Here is a 19,241-nt window from a genome sequence, read left to right on the forward strand (position 1 = left end):
AGAGAAGAGAGAGAGAGGAGAGAGAGAGAGAAGGGAAAGCGGAAGAGAGGGAGAAGGCAGCAACAGAGATAGAGACACAGACAGAGACAGAGAAAGAGAAAGGAGAAAGGGGGAGAGGGAGAAAGAGTGAGACAGAGAAAGAGAAAAGAGGGAAGGATAAAGGGGAAAGAAAGAGAGAGGGAGAGGGAGAGAAAGAGCGGGGGCGGGGAAGAGGAGAAGGGGCAGATAGCAAAGAGGGAGAAGACAGCAACAGAGAGAGACACACAGACAGAGAAAGAGGAGAGAAAGAATGAAAGAGGGGGAGAGAAAGACAGAGAGAGAGAGAGAAATTGAGAGGGGGAAGAGAGCGGGGAGAGAAACAGAAATAGACAAAGAGAGACAGACAGAGAAAGAGAAAAGAGGGAAGGATGGAGGGACAGATCGGGGAAGAGACACAGAGAAAGAGAGAGAGAGAGAGAGAGAGAGAGAGAGAGAGAGAGAGAGAGAGAGAGAGAGAGAGAGAGAGAGAGGAGAGAAGAGAGAGGAGAGAAGGAGAGCAGGTTGGGAGGCTGCTCCCTGAGGGTGCCCAGGCTCCCCCAGCACAGCCACACAACTGTACACACAAAGGCCTCCTTACACCCAGCCCAGGCTCCCTGAGCCCCAGAGGCAGCCCTGCCACCTGGCCAGGACCCACCCTCCAAACAGCAGGAACACCCTGGCCCTCTCCCCACCCCCACCTCTGGGGGGGGGGCTGGGCTGACAGCAGGGTCACTGCAGGGGGTGAGGGAGCATGTGCTATCTTGCCCACAGGCTCAGTCTCACAGCTCTATGTACAGACACAATCTCTCACACATAATAAGAGCCTGTGTTGAGGCTTAAAGACTTGCAAAATACCTCATACACAGCATCCCAAGCAATCCTTACCACAGCCCTGGGACATGGGACAACAGGAGTTATTATCCCAATTTCACAGATGAAGAAACATGCCCTGAAAGTTAAAGGACTTGCCCAGGTTCACACAGATCCCAGGCATCCAAAGCAGCATCAGAACCCAGGTCCCCCTGAGGCCCACTAACATTGCCTCAGAAGTACCAAGATAGAGATATACTTACAATTTCAGCACATCACCACACAGGCGCAGAGACAATCCGCCCCCCTCCCCTCTCTCTGTCTCTCTGTCTGTCTGTCTGTCTGTCTGTCTGTCTGTCTCTGTCTCTCTGTCTCTCTCTCTCTCACACACACACACACACACACACACACACACACACACACACACACACACACCTGCAGCTGCAGCCCCAGCCTCAGACATATGCACAAACACACACTCACATGTACAAAGACATGTTGTCCCGCATACAGATTGTCCGCCACTTGATGAGGCTCCACCAGATACGCTGGCTTGAGCTGAGGGCTCTGGCGCTGTGGAGAATCAGATTCTCTGGGGAGGAGATGATGCCAAAGGCTGAAGTCTGCCTCCCCCACTTTATCGTTCCAGTCTTCCTCAGGTCTACACTGACAGTGATAAGTATTGACCTAGACACAGCATGCCAAGTGCCAGCCTCCCTGGCATTCACAAATAAACCTCTCTCTCTTTTAAAAAGCAGCACACATGTGGAAGAGTGTAGGCACGGGCACCTACCATCCAGCCCCCCTCTCCAACTCGCAAGCTCTTCCTCTCTGGACTCCACCAGGATCTGAGACTAACTTGGGGTGGAGAGCAGAGGTTAGGGGTGAGTGAGGGGCAGAGACATGCATTTTATTTCCAACTGGTTTGATTAAAAAAAAGCATTTTTTTTAAAGAGTCAGAGAGAGAAAGAAAAAGGATTGCAGTGGAAATAGAAGTGATTGAGAGGCCTTTCCCCTGGTTAGGGCCTGGGCGTGGAGCTCAGAACCAGCTCAGCCTCTGGGCAAGGATGCACTCATGCAGGAGAGGGAGGGAGGGTTGACAACGGAGTCTCAGCCCAGACATCTGCATCCTCTCCCTCACCTCCCCTTGGTGGAACAAGTGGAGGGCGGGCAGGCAGGCGGATGGAGATGAGATGACGGGTAATTTCCATGCAGCTCATTAATTACCAGCAGAGGGGGTCCCTCTGGGCAACAGGGATGGCAAGTATAGCCATGTCTGCTGCTGGGGCGGGGGAGAGGCTGGTGATCCCTCGATCTGCCAGACTAGGGGGTAGGGGGAGGCTTATGACCCCTTGATCTGCCAGACTAGGGGGGCAGAGAGAAGCTGATGACCCCTAGATCTGCCAGACTAGTGGGGCAGGGGGAGGTTGATGACCCCTTGATCTGCCAGGCTAGGTGGCATCTGCCAGAGTGGGGGGGAAGGGGAGATTCCAAAGGAGCCTCCAACCCTCTGACCCCTGGCATGCAACTATCACCTCCCATTCCAGTTTCCATCATCAACAGGTGCTCAGATGAGACAGCTTTTTTACTGCACAAAGGTGAAACTGAGGCTTCCCTGGCTTTCAACCCAGGCAACGCTCCTGTCCTTTCCATGCCCTATCCAACCTAACAGAACTTCTGGATGTGCACCATGGACATGCCTGTCCTCAGGATCTGGGAAGTCTGGGGCATGTCTCTGCAGTGCAATGGAGAGCACTGGGTTTGGAGCAGGAGGGCCTGGGTTCGAATTCTGACTTTGTCAGTTTCCTCTTCTATGAAATAACTGATGGTTGGACCAGATAGATGGCTTCTATGATCTCAGCTCCAGATATATGTGAACACATGAACATGAGCGTATCTCCATGTGTGGGGGGACAGATTCGTCATGCAGTCCTTGTCCTGGTTAGGGTCCAAGGGCTGAGATGCCACCAAGCTTGAGCAGGGCTGGTAGCAAGAAGGCCCTAAAGGCTAGGAGCTGGCCTTCAGCATTGCAGCAATCAGAGGAGTGCCCCAGGACACAGGCCCAGCCTGAGGGTCACTCTTTCTGAGACTGGCCAAAGGCAGGAAAGCAGGCTAGGAGCCAGGGAGGCTGGGGCCTGCCCCAGCTCCATCGATGATGCAGGAGCACAGGATTTAGAGCAGAAAGGGCTCTTGGAAAACACAAAATCCGACCCTCTGCAGTTTATACAAGAAGAAAATGAGATTCAGAAAGAGACAGGGTCTGTCTGAGATCACACAGTAATAGGGATTCGAACCCACATTCCTTACTACTAAATCCATTTCCTACAATGTCACCAGCATCTATGACCTGGGGTGGGGGCTGGCATGGAGGGGAGAGATTCGTGCTCCTTTCTGCACCTCAGAGTTACCTTCTGAGAACGGGGAGAGGAAACCCCATCTGAGTTCTGAGAGAAGTCAGGAAGGTGAATCAGACTTTCGAACTGGCAGGTCTGTGGTAGAGGCAGTTAGGGCCCTTGTGTTGATGCTCAGAGTCACGAGGGGAGGGGTGCTAGGATCCCCTCAGGCTCCCCAGAGAACCTCCCCACATGGTTGGAAGATTCTATTTCACATTTTACTAAGGGCCAGCCCTACAAAGACACTGAAATGGAGGCGGGGTGGGGGCAACCTCACTGGGGAGGCGGGGGAAGGGGAATGTAGGGAAAAACCAGGGTTCCCCCCACCCCAACAGGAAACGTGGGTGGGGAGCTCCCGGGAGGCCTCAGTGCAGCTGCATTGAGAGGGGAGGAGGGCCCAAAAGAGAAGAACAGAGAGGCCCCCTGCCCCTGACTGACTCTGGCCAAAGCCCCACCCCCCCACCCCCCAATCCCAAAGCAAATTGCCTCAGAAACCTCCAGCACAACCCATAGGAGAAACTTCATCTTCAAGGATGGTAAGCCCGTGTAAGAATGTGAGTATCTGTGTATGTGTCTGCACATTCCTACGTTTCTGAGTCCGCTACCATACCTGTTCAAGGGTCTTCCATTCATCAGTTTCTCAGCTGCCCCACTCCCACTGTCTATCCTGACCCAATTCAGGTTAAATGACTTTCCCAAGGTCACCTAGACTAATGCTTACTCCCGATCTGACCTTGGGGAGGACAATTCACTCCCCCAAGCCTGTTCCTTCATCTGTAAAATGACTAGATGGTTGGGCCCAATGGCCTTGGAGGGGCCTCCCAGCTCTACAGCTCTGATCCCATGGCACCTTCCCAGCTCACATAGGTCTATGGGTGACCACACTCTTGCCCTCATGCACCTACACTCTGTTTCTGCCAGGATCCAGAGGCCAGGACCCTGGACTCCATGTCTTTTCACTGGCCTTGTTCCCAGGCAAGGAACCATATAATCACCCAGGGGTTCTGCTTTCACCCAGGCCGGGCACCCTATCCTCACTCATGATGGGTGCACAGGGTTACACCACAGACATCCAGTGGGGGAGGCACTGCCCTCCTGTGGAACAGATGCCCAGGCCTGAAGCGCTGCCATTCCACAGTACCATCCTCACACATAGATCAGTTCTACCACACACACATCACGGGTACCAAGCACCCTGCCCCCCAAAGTCACTGATGACTGTGGTCCTTTCGCTCATACTCCACAATGCCCACAGCAGGGGCATGTACCCTCACACACCAAGCATGCCCAGGCTGGGGTCACAGCCCTCAAATGCCATGGATTCTTGGGAGCTATGCCCTCACATACCCAGACAGGAGGTTCTGACCTCGTAGCAACTGCTGCCTGAGGCCTTTCCCTCACAGCTCAGAGGTGCTCAGGTCAGGGGCACAGGCTACGGCCTCCGTCCTCAAATGCCATGGATGCCTGGGGGTACTCTCCCACCCTACAGATGTCCAGAGTGGGGACATGTCTCTCGCTCACACATCACTGCCTTCAAATGCCTGAGCTCTCAGCAGCCCCTGTCCCCAGTGGGTCTCCCAGTACCCCTCTGGAAACAGGGGGCAAAGGGCTAGCTGCCTGGCTGGACTGTGTCTTGGATCTGGGCCCTGGTGACTAGGACACGGACACTGGGACATGTCTGGAGACGATGCCCTCCTGGCACCACTGGCTCACCCAGCTCTGTAAGCCTGTGGACCTCTCGGGGGACTGCCATCGAACTGTGACAACATCATTCCCAGGACTTCTGGGCTGCTGTCTCTCACCACCCCGCTCAAGACCTCACCTTCAATGAAAAAGCCACTTCCTTGCTGTGTGACCTTGCTCTCGTCCTTTCTGCTATCCGGGCCCGACACATTCTCCATTGCTAAGATGGGCAGGGGCAGGAGAGTGGGGATAGACAAGCAGATCTCCAAACCCCTCTACCTCTGAGTCTGAGGGGGACACGAACCCTCTGAGTTCTTAGGCTTCCCAGGTTGGAAGGGCTTCCTAGGACAGAGCTTCCTTCTCCATCCAGAGACACAAGTAGAACAAGCCAGGGATGGGGTGACAGAGGACCTGGGTTCAAATCTGCTTATTCATCTAACTGCGTGACCTTGGACAAGTGACTTAACCTCTCTGGGCCATTTTCTCCTTTTCAAGGGAGAGGGTAGTAGCAGAAGGTCTCTAAGGTACCTGCCAGCTCTAGGTCTCTGATCCAAGGACCTCTGAGCTCCCACTCCAGAAGGCACCAGGATAGGTAAGGCTCTGTGGGAAATCTTACCACTGGTGAGGAAATCCGACACCCCGGGCAGTCACAGATCGGAGGATGAACCTGCAAGATGCCTTTGGACATAAGGGTCTTCAGACTTTTCCCTGAATGCAAGCAAGAGAGAGGAAAAAGGAGAGAGGTAAGGTGAGGCCAGGAGGCAGGAAAGAGCCAGCCCAACGCACACTTAGAGCCGGGGGGCCAGGGACCCGAGCCCAAACCGGGGGCCTAAAGTGAACCAGAGAAATGCTGGCCAGAGCCCCATTCCACCCGGGGGGGGGGGGGAGCCGGGCAGCTGCTAGTAACGTGGCACAGACATGCAGAGACTCCCGGACACACATAAGGCACGGCCGCTAACCATCCACAGATGCGCACCCACACAAAGCCTGTGTGCACACACACATGCTCCAAGTGAGGCCCGGCTGTTCACAGATGTGCACATCCAGATACAGGCAGGCACTTGGAGCACACACACACACACACCCAGAGGCACACACGTATATAAGCTGTGAACGTGCCCAGATGCACCCCCACCGAGCAGCCAGGGCACAGACCACACAAGTACGCCCAGACCCACAAGATGGAAAGCCTGCACACTCAGACCTCCTGTGCCTGGCACAGACCACACACACACACACACACACACACACACACACACACAACACACACACACACACCCCTTACAGACCCACACCTTGCATTCTAGGCGCACAGACCGCAAAGACCACCCCCTCGTCTTTCCCATCCAAACCCCTGCACCCACACATCTCTCCCCCCTCCCTCCAAGATGCGCACGGACACAGGGCACAGGGATACAGACCCTCCCTTGTACCTCAAGCCAACTTTCTGGCTAGAATTAGGCGGCCCCGCCTCACCCAAGTCGGCTGGGGGGGGCCGCCCCCTCCCCCTACTCCTGGCCCGAGGCACAGACCCCAGGGCTGGCCGCCCCAGAGCTGGTGTGGTGCCGAGCCCCCCCCCGCCCCCGCCCCGCCCCGCCCCGCCCTAGCCGCGCGCAGATCCGGCAGGAGACTGACTGCTGAAACCTAACCCCGCAGCGCACCCGCCCGCCTGCCTTCCGTTCCCTAACGCACAGCGGCTTCCCAGCGGGGCTTCCCGGGGGAACCCAGGAGGCCAGCCCGCGGGCAGCTAGGCTGGCAGGAGGTGGGGGGAGGACTGCAGCGAGGCGGCTCCCGCCCCCGCCTCCGGCCCCTGCGGGCTCCTGCCCCGGGCTGCCCCTCCCGCCTGCTCAGCTAATGAGCTGTCAAGCCTGCCGCCCCCAGCGCCCCGCCGGCTCCTCCACCGCCTCCGCCTCCGCGCAGCCCGCCGGGGGCTGCCCTCTCCCGTTTCGTCAAGGGGGCAGAGGGCCACTCTACTGCCCATCCCCCGGCCCTAGTGCTGAGCGGCACCCTCTTCCACGTCCTGTAGGATGCCTCCCCCCACACAGCAGCTGCACCACCATCGGCCCCCTCCAACTTTCTAACTCAGCGTAGACCCCCAGAGCCCGCACTCACTGGGCTTGGGAAGGCGACAGGCCGGCCTCCCTGCCCCCCCAAACAGGCGCGCTCTGGCCCGCTCTCTAGGCTGCCTCGGCCGCCGCTCCCCGATCCGGCTCGGGTTCTGGCCGCCCACACTATGCTCCGGGAAACCCCGCGCGCTCTCACAAGCCGCCGCCCCCCCCTTCCTCCCCGCCCTGGCTCTCCCAGCTGCTGCCGCCTGTCCCCTCCCCACAGCGTGCGCGCACACACACATACACACACACATACACACGCACACACAAGCACAGTCTCATCCACACATACACAGAGAAACAAACAAATGGACATAGACTGTCTCACAAACACATACACAGTCTCACTCTCCGGCGCGCAGGCACACAAACCCCCACGGGAACCCACACTCACACATAAGCGCACGCACTCACACACACAAATAGACACACCGTCTCTCTCAAACACACTTCCAGTCCCAGAGACACTGGCACACACATTTCCAGGCACACACTGCCTCCCCCTGTCATATCCCCAGGCCCATAGACCCCAAAACACACAGCCCATCCTTGACCTCTAGAATCCCAAAGCTGAGGCTGAGCTGATCGCCCGAAGCTCTCCCTGATCCTCTACCTAAGCCCAGAGTTCTCCCAAAGTTTGGGGGGAAGGGGGTGGGAAGAGAAGGGAACCTCAGAGACTGGGAGAGATGTCGGTCCTTCCTCCTGCATCCTTCGCCCTCGGCCCACCCTAGTGCCTAGCAAGCATGGGTTGTGCGAGTGTAGATGTGAGATGTGCATGTCTGGGGTGGGGAGGGTGTATCCCAGACTGGGGGGGGGGCGGGTTCGGCAGCGCCCCCTTGGGGCCAGGCCGGGCCTCGGGCCACCGCAGGGCCAAGGTCAGGGCGCCCCCTTTGGGCGGGGCAAAGGAGGTGGCGGAGGGGTCCCCCAGTCCCCCTCGTGCTAGGGCAAGACCGGTGCGTTCCGCAGGGTCCCAGAGAGGGGACGTACCTTTGTGGCGGATGCTCCGCTTCCAGTCCTTGGCCGTCTCGCGGCCGCTGACGAACTGGAACTCGTTGGGGGTGAGCCACTCGCCGCGGTAGCGGATAGAAGGGCCCTTGCTCCCCTGGCAAAGCTTGTGCACGTAGAGTAGCGCTCGGTTGTCGCCGCACTCCACCTCTATGCACGGCTCGCCGTGGTCCAGGAAGGGCTGGAAGTCGGGCGCCGCGGAGAAGCGCTCCAGCGCCAGCTCATCCGGGGGCAGCGGCAGCGGCCGGTGCGCCCGGGGCAGGCTCAGGTAGGCGCGCGGCGGGTGGAGGTGGAGGTGGGGCGGCGGGGGCGGGGGAGGCGGCGGGGGCGGTGGCGGGGGCGCGAAGAGAGGCTCGTAGCCCCGCGGGGGTGGGCCCGTCAGGGGCACGGGCACCGGGATGGGGATAGCGGCGGCGGCGGCCAGCGGCGCCAGGTAGTCGGGCAGCGCGTCCAGGGGCTGGTTGAAGGCGGCCAGGGCCATCTCCTCCCTGGCCGAGAGCTCCTTTTTGACGGCCGGCATGGTGCCGAGGCTGCACCGGGGCGCAGCCTCGGGCTCGGAGAGAACAACTTGTCTGCCTCCTCCTCCTCCCGGTCTTCTTCCTCCTCCTCCCGGTCTTCCTCCTCCTCCTCCTCCTCCTGGTCTTCCTCCTCCTCCTCCTCCTTCTCCTCCTTCTCCTCCTCCTCCCGGTCTTCCTCCTTCTCCTCTTCCCTCTACTGCTGCTGCCGTTCCGAGCTCGGGCTGGAGTTGGGCTGCCGCGAGCCGGCGGCCCCTCGGGCGCTCCGGGGGCGGGGGCAGGGGCGAGGGCGGGGGCGGGGGGCGGCAGTGGCGGCGGCGGGAGGCGCCCGCCGGCAGCCGGCTGCCCCAGCAGCGCGCCCGCGCCCTGGGAGCTAGTGCGCCGAAGCCCCCGGGGCGGGCGCCGCCGCCGCCGCCGCTGCTGCTGCTGGCGCCCAGACTGCAGGCGCTGCGGTGCCGCTCGCTGGGCCGCCTCTCCGGCCCGAGACCTGACATCCTGCCGCGGGCTCTGCGGCCCGACACATGGTGCTGCTAGGAAATACTTATTGATCCCCGATCGACCCGCCGAGCTCAGCGGCTCCTGCCCTCGGCCCGGGGCTCCCAAACTCTGAGCCCTACGGGGCCCCCCTGCTCAAGGGGCTCGAGCCATCTGGGCGCCCTAACGCGGGGTACCCCCTGCTTCAGTCCCCACTCGGGTCTGAGCCCGGGCAGTGGATATTCGCCATAGCCTTTCCAGCCCCGGCCTCTAGCATTTTCCTCCCTTCGGCCCACGCCCCGGAGCGCTCACACCCCTGCTGCCCCAAACGCACACACATACACACGCGTGTGCACACACGCGCCTGATCACTGGGAGTTGGGAGACTCGGGCCCCAGCGGCTGCCCCGGTGCCGCCGCTCTTCCAACTTGGCCCATTTAAACGGCCCCCGCGCGGCGGGCGAGCGCCAACTCCGGCGGGGGGTGCGCGACGGCCGACCGCGGCCCTCACCCCCCCCAGCTGTCGGGCCGCGGGGGCAGCTGTGAGCCGGAGCGGGAGCCCATTAATGACCAGGGCCGTGGGGGTGGGGGTGCGGGGCCATCCCAGCCTCGAATTCCTCCCGAAGGAAGAGAGAAGTCCAGACTGACGGATGCGGGCAAGACAGAGCGTGTGAGCACAGCCGCCGCCGCTCCCGCTCCGTTATTAATGACTTTAATTGCTGGGTCGGTATTTATGGTGATGGGTCTGGAAGCCCGAGCCGCCATCCACGTGGGGAGCTGGCCGGGAGCGGGAGTGAGGACCCCTGTCTGCCTGGCACGGGGTGGGAGCTTCAGGAAGAGACAGAGACAGACAGAGAGACAGAGACCGAGAGATACAGAGAGGAAACCGGGTTAGCGGGTGGAGGGCTGGGGATGGTGGGGATGAGAGGCCATGTGCAGTGGGTGCTTCGCCAAGCTAAGGCAATTTGGAAGGGGCCCGGGAAAGGAAGAAAGGGGAGCTGGAAGTGAATGGGCATGTAAGGGGGACCCAGGGAGCTCCTTGAGAGCTGGAACTTGCTTTGTCTCCCCAGGCTTAGCACTGCCCGACAAAGAGTGGGCACTTAATAACTGCTTCTTGACTGAGGGCGGTGAGCAGACTGGAAAAGCATTGAGCCGGTCACAGGACTATGGTGACCCAGTTCAGGCCAAGGTTGAACGCCACCCAGTAACTTATCAAGGAAGTAACCCTCCTTTGGCTGCCAGTGGAGGCAGAGACAGGCTGACCTGACTTAGAGCCTCGGTCCCATTTCCCCTCCCCCTCCCCACACCTGGAGAGGTGCCAGAAATGTCGCTGAAGAGATTATTCCTAGACCAAACTTGGTTGTTATGGTGATCCACAATCCTTCCCCACTCGTCCTATAGAGGAGATGTGTGGCCACACACACCTCACTCCTCCCCACAGAGACACGCACGCACACACAACTCACCAGAGTTTGCACTCCAATGAGTGCCACTTACAGCTGGTGAGCCCTAGCTCAGGGATCAGTCAGCTGGGTATCCCTGGGTACACAGTTCTAGTCAACTGGGATTATGACTGACCACAGTTAAAGGGCAGGTAGTGAAGCCTGCAAGTTAGAACTGTAATAAGTCCAGGGGGGAGAGAGGTCAAATTCAGAGGGGCCTGAGATAATTGAAGAAGTATTGGGGACCTTAAGCAAGGGTGACCATTTAAGAGAGGCACCTGAGTTGGGCCTGGAAGGAAAATAAGGAATTCATCAGGCCGAGATGGGATGGGGGAGGATCTGGGCAAAAGTGTGGAGGTGGGAGATAACATGTTGAATTTGGGGAATAGTTAGTAGTCAATAGTTGGAACATAGAGAATGTGAAGGTAAAGTCATGTGAAAGAAGGCTAAAAAGGGAGACTGGAGCAAAATCTCAAAGGGCCAGGGTGAGGAATGTGGGTTTTTATCCCAGAGGCAACGGGAAGCCAGTGAAGACCAAATGACAGACGTTTGCCTGAGGAAAATTATTTTGGCAATTCTGGAGAGTGTGGATTGGAAAAGGGAGAGACCGGAGACAGAAGCACAATTGGGAGGAATGTCAGAGAGATGACAAAGGCCAGAGTGAGGGTGGCGACCATGACAAGGGAGTCAGGCACTCTAGATATAGAGCCCCCAGGATTGGCAGCTGAGGCATTAGGGGATGACTGGAAGGAGGCAAAGCTGATTCTGAGTTTTCTGGCCTGGCATCCTAGAGGATGATGGGGTCTCCCCAGAAACTGAGACGTGAGAGGGAAGGGCAGAGATTTTGGGAAAACAGCTGTCCGAGATGTCAGAGGATGGGAGGGGAAGGGTATGGCTGAGAACAGGCCCCTTGTTCTCTTGTGACATAATTGGACAGATGTGGACAAAGTGCATAGTCCCAACCTGGGCCCAGTGACATAAGAAATCCCGGGCCAGACATTCTGAGGAGGGTTAGTTCTGCCAGTGAAGGGGCTGCTTCTGATTCTTCTATCCAGAATCCTGCTGATCTGATATCTCCTTGGTGTCCAGGACAAAGGGCTTCCCATTTCACAGACTAAACTGAGGCACAGGGTGAATTACCCATCATCATTTAGGGCTTGAAGGTTGGAAGGTGCTTTACAGATCTCATTTGATTTCATAACAACCTTGTGGGGTATGTATTATTTTACAGATGAGGAAACTGAGGCAGAGAGAGGTTCAGTGACTTGCTCAGGACCACAAATCAAGTGATTTATACTTAGGTCTTCCTGATTCCAAGCCTAGCCTTTATCCATTTACACCCTCTAGAAGGGCATTTATTGAGCACCTACCAAAAATGAAAGATTACTCCCCCTCCAGGAGTTTCCATTCTACTGACTGGCCTGAGGGAGGGGGCAGTATGGCCAGGATCTAACCTAACCACTAGGAGTTCTTCTGGGGTCTCTCAGAGAATGAGGAAACCTTCAAGGGCCGTGGCCAGAGCTCAGCCAAAGGTTTTCTATGACCCATATAAGGTTAAAAGTTGCTGCTGTCCCCTGGAATCTTTAAAGGTTTTATTCTAACCAACACAAATCGACTTATCACAAAATAAAGATGTGTGGACTATGGAGAGAGGAGTTTCCTGGCATTAAGGGCAAGTCCATTTATAAAAAGTCACATTGCAATGTATCCTTTGCTGCCCCCTCCTTGGCAGTGTTGCCTGGGAACCTGGCTAGCTTGTCTCTTCCTAGTTCCAGCTCTGGCCTGGGAGCAGAATCGGACAAGGAGACCCGAAGTTCTGCCCAGAGTCAGGGAATGAGACCTGGCACCAGAAAAGGAAAGAAATCGAGTTGGGTGGATTCTGTCCCCTCCCACTTCCAGGCCCTTGTCCCTTAGCCACCTTGGGGCTCCACCCGGCCCTCCTCCTATCTTCCTGACCCCACCTCCACACATGTCACTAAGCTCACTAGGATGAATGTGGGACCCTCTGGCCCAAATGCAGGTAAACCCAAGCCAGAAGCACTTGATTTCAGCCCAAGACTGGAGAGGATGGTGAGACAGAGATTGGGGGAAGAGCTTGGAGCAAAAGCTGGAAAAAGCTCAGAGGTTGGAGATGACCGTGGTCACAGGGGCAGCAGATTAGAGAGAGGAGGCCTAGTGGAAGGGGCAACCTGAGGAGGAAGGGCCAGAATTCAGCATGGGGCTCCCAGAAGAAGGGCTGCCGGGGTCCTATGGTGTGATAGTGGGTCAAGGAGCCAGTTTGAAGCCAAGAGCCAAACACCCAGCCAAGGGCACATCCCACAGTCCAGAGGCACAGGTGCCTTGGGAGGCCCTGAAATAGACAGGATCAAAATAATAATAATAACACATTGGGGGCATTTCCGAGGTTTGAAGGAATTCACATCCCAGCCCCATTCTAGTCTCAAACAACCCTGGAGGTAGGGGATACAGTTGGGTGTGAGAAGACTGGAAATGTACAGGTGGCGGCTTATGAAGGACCACCAAAGACTGAATTTTATATTTGTTCCTGGAGGTAGCAGGGAGCTGAGCACAGGACCTGGCACATAGTAGGCACTTAATAAATTGACACTGGCTGACTAGAGGCATTATTCTCTCCATCTTTCAGCTGAGCAAACTGAGGCATGAATGGAATTAAGCAACTTGTCCGTGATCACACAACTAGCATTCTCTCTGGCTGTTTCCCATGCCTGGAACATTCTCCCACCTCCTCTCTGACTGCTGACCTCCTCAGCTTCCTTTAAGTCCCAAATAAAATTCCCCCTTCCATGGGAAGCCTTCCCCAACCCTTCTTAATTCCAGTGCCTTCCTTCTGTTAACGATTTCCTTTTCATCCCATTTATAGTTTGCTTTGTATATATTTGTTCACATGTGCTCTCTCTCCCCAGTTAGACTGTAAGCTTCTCTGAGCTCAAGGGCTATCTTTTGCCTCTTCGTATTCCCAGTGTTCAGCACAGTGTGGCTGGCACATAGTAGGTGCTTAATAAATGTTGACTGATTGAGAGATAGGATTTGAATCCGGTTCTTTCCTGACTCCAAATCCCAAATTCTACATATATGTATATGCATTCCTTTGGGAAAGGGGAGCAGATATCCGTGGAGAGGCAGGACTGGCCAGCGGATGGGAAAATTGGCCTGGGAGCCCAGACTCTTGGGTTCTGTTCTAGACCCTGTTCTGCCCCCACCTGTCTGCTAACCTTGGAAAAGTCATCGTCCCTCTTTAGCTGCTCACTGTTGGCTCTGGGACAAGGGTCTGTGAGCTTGGATGGGGAAAAATTGAACCTTTATTAATATAAAGTTGGCTTCCTTTGACATCTTCTGCATTTTTCCTTGCATTTCAAAACATGATTCTGAGAAGAGGATCCGTAAGTTTCAGCAGATTGCCCAAGGGTCCCCAACACCCGAACCGCTAAGAGCTCTGTGCCCAGGCCACAGGCCTCTGTTTAGCATTCAAAGTTAGCATTCTCCCACTGGCTCCGGCCAACCTGCCCAAGCTGATTAGGCCTTGCTGTCTTTCAGGAACGCTCTGTTCCATCCAAACTGGCCTTCTGGCTATCCCCCGTACAAGATGTTCTATCTCTGGTCCCTGACGTTTGCACAGGCTGTCTGACCTCCAGGGTTGGAATGCACCCTGCTCACCTCCTGACCTCAGAGAATCCCCAAAGCTCTGCACAAGTGTCCCCTTCTAGGGGAGACCCCTTTCCAGGCCCCTCCACTTGCTAATTGCCCTCCCTGCCCCAACCCCCTATCATAACTGTATTTCCTTTGCATATATTTTAATCTCCTCTTTGGTGTGCATGGAATCTCAGAATCTCAGGGGTGGAAGGGGCCCTATGGGCCATCTCTTCCAACCTACACCTGATTGAGCATTCCGGGGACCCCACCCCCACCCCCAACCCAAACCACTTCAGCCCATCCCTGGAAGGCTTCTTCTAGGGAGGCAGTCCTGTCAACTCTTCCAGAAAAATTGTTTTCTTTCTTATTTCAAGTCTAAATTTGTCCCTTGGTAGCTTACCTGCACTGTGGCTGGTTCTGCCCTCTAAGGCCATGCAGAATAAATGTAATCTTTCCTCCTCAGGCCAGCCCTTCAAATACCTCGGCAGCTCTCAGGGTCTTTCTCCTGAGTCTTTTCAGGCTGACTATGATGAGGTCCTTTGAATGGTCCTCTGGTATGATCTTGAATCAAGAACACCCGAGTTCAGATCCAGCCTCTGATCCTTCCTAGCTGTGTGACCCTGGGCAAGTCACCTAATCTCTGTCTGCCTTAGTTTTCTCAAAACACTTCTGTAAACTGGGGATAATAATAGGACCTGCCTCTCAGGGTTGTTGTGAGGGTCAATTTGTAAAGCATGTAGCACAGTGCCTTGCACATAGCAGGCACTTGATAAATGCTTGCTTCCTTCCCCCTCCCTACATCTTGGCAGTCTGGTTGCTCTCCTCCTTCCTCCAGCTTATCAATGGGGTTCCCAAGATGTGAAGCTCCAGAGGAGAGAGAGACTGACCTTGTGATTTCCTTGAGACAGCCGCCTCTCTCCTCCCTTGGCTGCCAAGTCTGGACATCATCCTTATCTCTCCCCTCTCCCCCAACTTGGGATGCTGCCCTGGGGTCACCTGACCCCTGAGAGGTTAACCTGCGAGGACGTCTCCCCTCCTCCTTTCTGAAACCTCCATGTGTTATGTCTCCTCCTTAGAATGGAAGCACTTTGAGAGAAGGGTTTATTTGTCTTGTGTTTCTGTCCCCAGCCTTAGCACAGGGCCCAGCCCATTGTAAATGCTTAATAAATGCTCTCTCTGTCTTTCTCTCTCTGTGTGTCTATCTCTGTCTATCCGTCTCTGTCTATCTCTCTCTCTCTCTCTCTCTCTCTCTCTCTCTCTCCCTTTCTCTGTCTCTCTCTTCTGTCTATCTTCTCTGTTTCTCTCTCTCTCTCTCTCTCTCTCTCTCTCTCTTTTTCTCTCTCTCTCCCCCTTCTATCTTTTCTGTTCTTCTCTGTCTCTGTCTCTCCCTCTCTCTCTGTCTCTGTCTCTCTCTGTATCTCTGTCTCTCTCCCCCTCTCCCCCTCCTTACCTATCTAACCTGGATGAGGAAACTGGCTCATAGTAGGTGATCAATGAATGGATGGATAGACCGACCAATGAATAGGTTTGTAACTTTCTCAGTCCAGCCCATAGGGGGCTGCTCAGAGACAATGTTGGACCATCGGTCCACTTTTGCTTCAAGTAGAGAATGAGTCTCAAAGCACCCTGTGAGTCAGGGTGGGGAGGGAAAAGGAGAGGAAGGATGTTTGTCTTTTTGTACATTCTATCCCAGATCAGCTGGGGCATGTTCTAGGAGGAGGGGAGAACATGTGTTGAAAGTCTGACCGCCCCCCCCCCCAGCCTCCCCACCCTCTCCTCCTCAAGGGGAACATGAATGGAAGTCACTTTTCCCCCCCTTCAGCCTTTTAAAAAGGTTAGTGGAGTTCTTTGAAAGGCATCATTTCAAGTCTCATTCCCATTGTAGAGATGAGGAAACAGAGGTTCAAAGTAATTAACTCAAAGCGATTGTAAATGTCTGACCTGGAATTTGTGCTGCAGTCTAGGGGCTATAGCTGGAAGGGACCCTAGAGGCCAGGTCTGCTCATTTTATAAAGGACGCCCAGAGTGGTTAAGACTTGTCCAAGGTCACATAGCTTGTGAGTGTCAGATCAGGGGGTCAGACTAAGGTCCTTTCATTCCCAAATCACCTTCACTACTAGGGAAATTTAAAAACAAACGAATGCCACCAACAACCCTGTGTTCCCAAGGACCAACCATGAAAGTGAAGTTCTGGGCTGGGGCCAGCCCCATTAAGATGCTTCACCATCACAAAACAGAGTCTGAAGCCAAAAGTCAGTTGGGAGCAGCTGAGGCCCTGGGGAGGCCTGACCCCAGCCGTGTTAGCCTGTGACCCCAGCTGGAGCTCCCCACCCCATCTGAAGATCCCCATGACCCCAGTGAGTCCCCCAATGCCCCAGCTGCCAATCCTGGTGACCCCCATGACCTGTCCCTTCCCTTGAGTGGCTGGCCCCTGGGCTGTGGGCATCACCCCCCACCTCCCGCTTTGGTGACTCGCCCAGACCTCAGCTGCGGCCTGTCTTGGATGGAAACAGGCCACTGATGGGTCTCAGTCCCTGGGCTGGTGAGCAGGCCCAGGAGGCTCTCAGCATCCTCACCCCATTCTCCTGCAGGGAAAGTGAGCACTCCCGGAGCAGGGCCAGGTGTGAAGGAAAGGTTTTGGATCTGGCTACTTTAAAGCCTGTGAGATCTTAGGGAAGTTCATAGGCTTCTAGTAAATGTAGCAGCGAGGAGGGCACTCACAGGCCATTTAGGCCAACCCCAAAGAGCCCAAAGGCCCAAGGCCCAAAGAGAACGGACTTTGTTCCCCATCACACAGGTAGGATTTGAACGCGACTCCAGGGCCAGCACTCTTCCTTAGCTTCTCTAGGCCCATGCCTCCCCTCCTGCCCAGGCCATCTCCCCCATCTCCTCTGCCTCTGACGCTGCCCATCGAGGCTCAGTCGGTGCCTAGGCCACCTCCCCTGTCCCCAGTGCTGCCCATTGAGGCTTGGTGAGTGCCCAGGCTGCCTCCCCCGCCCCCCAGTGCTGCCCATCAAGGGTCGGTCAGTGCCCAGCCTGGCTTCCCTGCCCCCAGTGCTGCCAACAAGGCTTGGTCAGTGCCCAGGCCACCTCCCCTGCCCCCAGTGTTGCCCATCGAGGCTTGGTCGATGCCCAGGCTGCCTCCCCTACCCCGATGCTGCCCCTCCCTGCTCTTTCTGACTCCATCAGCCCTGGGCCGCCTGCTGATTTCCACTCAGCAGCCCATCCCCCACTTGGTGGGCCTCTCCATTCCCCCAAGCCTCATGCCATCCATTCCTGTTCTCTCCATCTTTGCTGCAGGGGAGGACAGTGTCCTGGCCGGGCCTCCTCTGTCCCCTCTGATTGGCCAGTGCCTGCTGTGTTCACCCATGCTTCCCTCTGGTCTGTGCCTCTGGGCTCAGTCAGTGCCCAGGCCATCTCCCCCATCTCCCCCGCCCCCGATGCTGCCCATCGAGGCTCAGTCGGTGCCTAGGCCACCTCCCCTGTCCCCAGTGCTGCCCTGCTCTATTCAGTTTCATTCTCTGCATTGTATCCTTAGCACATAGCATAGGGCCTGGCATGTAGTAAGCTCTTAATAAATGTTTTTTATTGACCAGTTTTTACTCTGGCAGCTGGGTGGTACAATGGACTGAATATTGGGCCTGGATTCAGGAAGACCTGAGTTCAAATCCAGCCTCAGACTTACTAATTGTGTGATCCTAGACAAGCCACTTAACCTATGTCTGACTCAATTTCCTCATCTGTAAATGGGGATCGTGATAGCCCCTCCCTCCCAGGGTTACTTCGAGGATCAAATGAGATAACATTTGTAAAGCGCCTAGCACGTGGCCTGGCACACAGTAGGTACTTACTAAACGTTTGTTTCCTTCATTCCCCTCTATTTATTCCCAGTCTGTCTGTCACACTTGCTCTGCCCATGCCAGCTCTGTCTCTTTCTGCTTTATGCACCCGTATTTATTCCTGCTCCATCTGTCCTTGCTGGCCCTTCCCCTCCTCTGTCTGTCACCATCCCTGCTCTCTCTGCCTTGCCCTTCCCTGCTCTTCATCTTCTAGCTTTGGCCATTCCTGGTCTCATTCTCCTCTCTGTCTAGCCCTGTGGTGGCTCTCTGTCCCCCTTGATCTGCCCATCCCAATTTCATCTATTTCCTGGTTGGACTGGCTTGGCTTTGGCCATCACCACTGCCTGTAGCACTCAGGCTATTATATTATTGCTCTGCCCTTTCTCTGCTCTTTCCCAATCTAGCAACCCCTGCTCTGCCTTTTCCCAGCCTGGCCACCCCTGGGCTGCCTGATCTCCCTCTGACCATCCCTGCCCTGCCTGTCCCCAGTCTGGCCACCCCTGGGCTGCCTCATCCCAGTCTGGTCACCTTTGGGCTGCTTTTTCCTAATCCAGCCACCCCTGCTCTGCCTGTTCCCAGCCTGGCCACCCCTGGGCTGCTTGATCTCCCTCTGACCATCCCTGCCCTGCCTGTCCCCAGTCTGGCCACCCCTGGGCTGCCTTATCCCAGTCTGGTCACCTTTGGGCTGCTTTTTCCCAATCTAGCCACCCCTGCTCTGCCTGTTCCCAGTCTGGCCACTCCTGGGCTGCCTTTTCCCAGTCTGGCTGCCCCTGCTCTGCCTGTGCCCAGTCTGGCCACCTCTGCTCTGCTTCATCTCCCTCTGGCCACCCAAGCTTTATTTGTTTCCACTATAACATTCCATGTCCCGTCTGTCCCTGATCCTCCTTTCATTCCTCTTCCTGATCAGGGCCTAAGCTTCTGAGAAGAGGCCAGAGACCCTGAGCATAGCAAACAATCCATCTACATCTCATTCATTTCCAAAGCAGTTAAGTCACAGACCCCTCTCCTGCCCTTCACATGAGGGCCAGGTTGACCTCCCCAGCCTGCTGCCTGGTCCATCTTACTTCCTCAGCCCACTGCAATCACAATACCCAGGTATCTCCTCAGTGTTTCCTCCTGTGTGAGGACACCAGGCCCCTCCACCTATGCCCATATACGGCCTATTCCTTCCTAATCCATGGCCTGTCGAGGCCTCTTTGGTGTCTGTGCCAGGTGCTGGGGGTGGTGGAAGGGTCAGTGGAGAGGTCAAGAGGGAGCTAGTGCTGTCTAGCAGTGGGAACAGATGTCTATATGCGACACACAAG

At 56.1% G+C, this 19,241-nt stretch overlaps 1 protein-coding gene across 3 annotated transcripts in view; it reads right to left on the reverse strand.

Annotated features, from left to right (window-relative positions):
* SAMD11 (sterile alpha motif domain containing 11) overlaps positions 1-8,537 on the reverse strand; it is a 44,070-nt gene extending 35,533 nt beyond the window's left edge. For 2 of the 3 annotated variants that reach the window (XM_036745635.1, XM_036745636.1), the window contains exons 1-2: positions 8,000-8,537; positions 5,521-5,612 (exon numbers count right to left, since the gene is read on the reverse strand). In XM_036745635.1, coding sequence (XP_036601530.1) covers positions 5,521-5,612; positions 8,000-8,537 — 630 coding nt within the window. Of the gene's footprint in view, positions 1-5,520; positions 5,613-7,016; positions 7,092-7,999 lie in introns of those variants that run through there. The other variant, XM_036745637.1, reaches the window with a different exon arrangement.
* Positions 8,538-19,241: the final 10,704 nt, after the last annotated feature.

Source organism: Trichosurus vulpecula, chromosome 2 (genome assembly GCF_011100635.1).
Source record: "Trichosurus vulpecula isolate mTriVul1 chromosome 2, mTriVul1.pri, whole genome shotgun sequence".
Taxonomy (NCBI): domain Eukaryota; kingdom Metazoa; phylum Chordata; class Mammalia; order Diprotodontia; family Phalangeridae; genus Trichosurus; species Trichosurus vulpecula.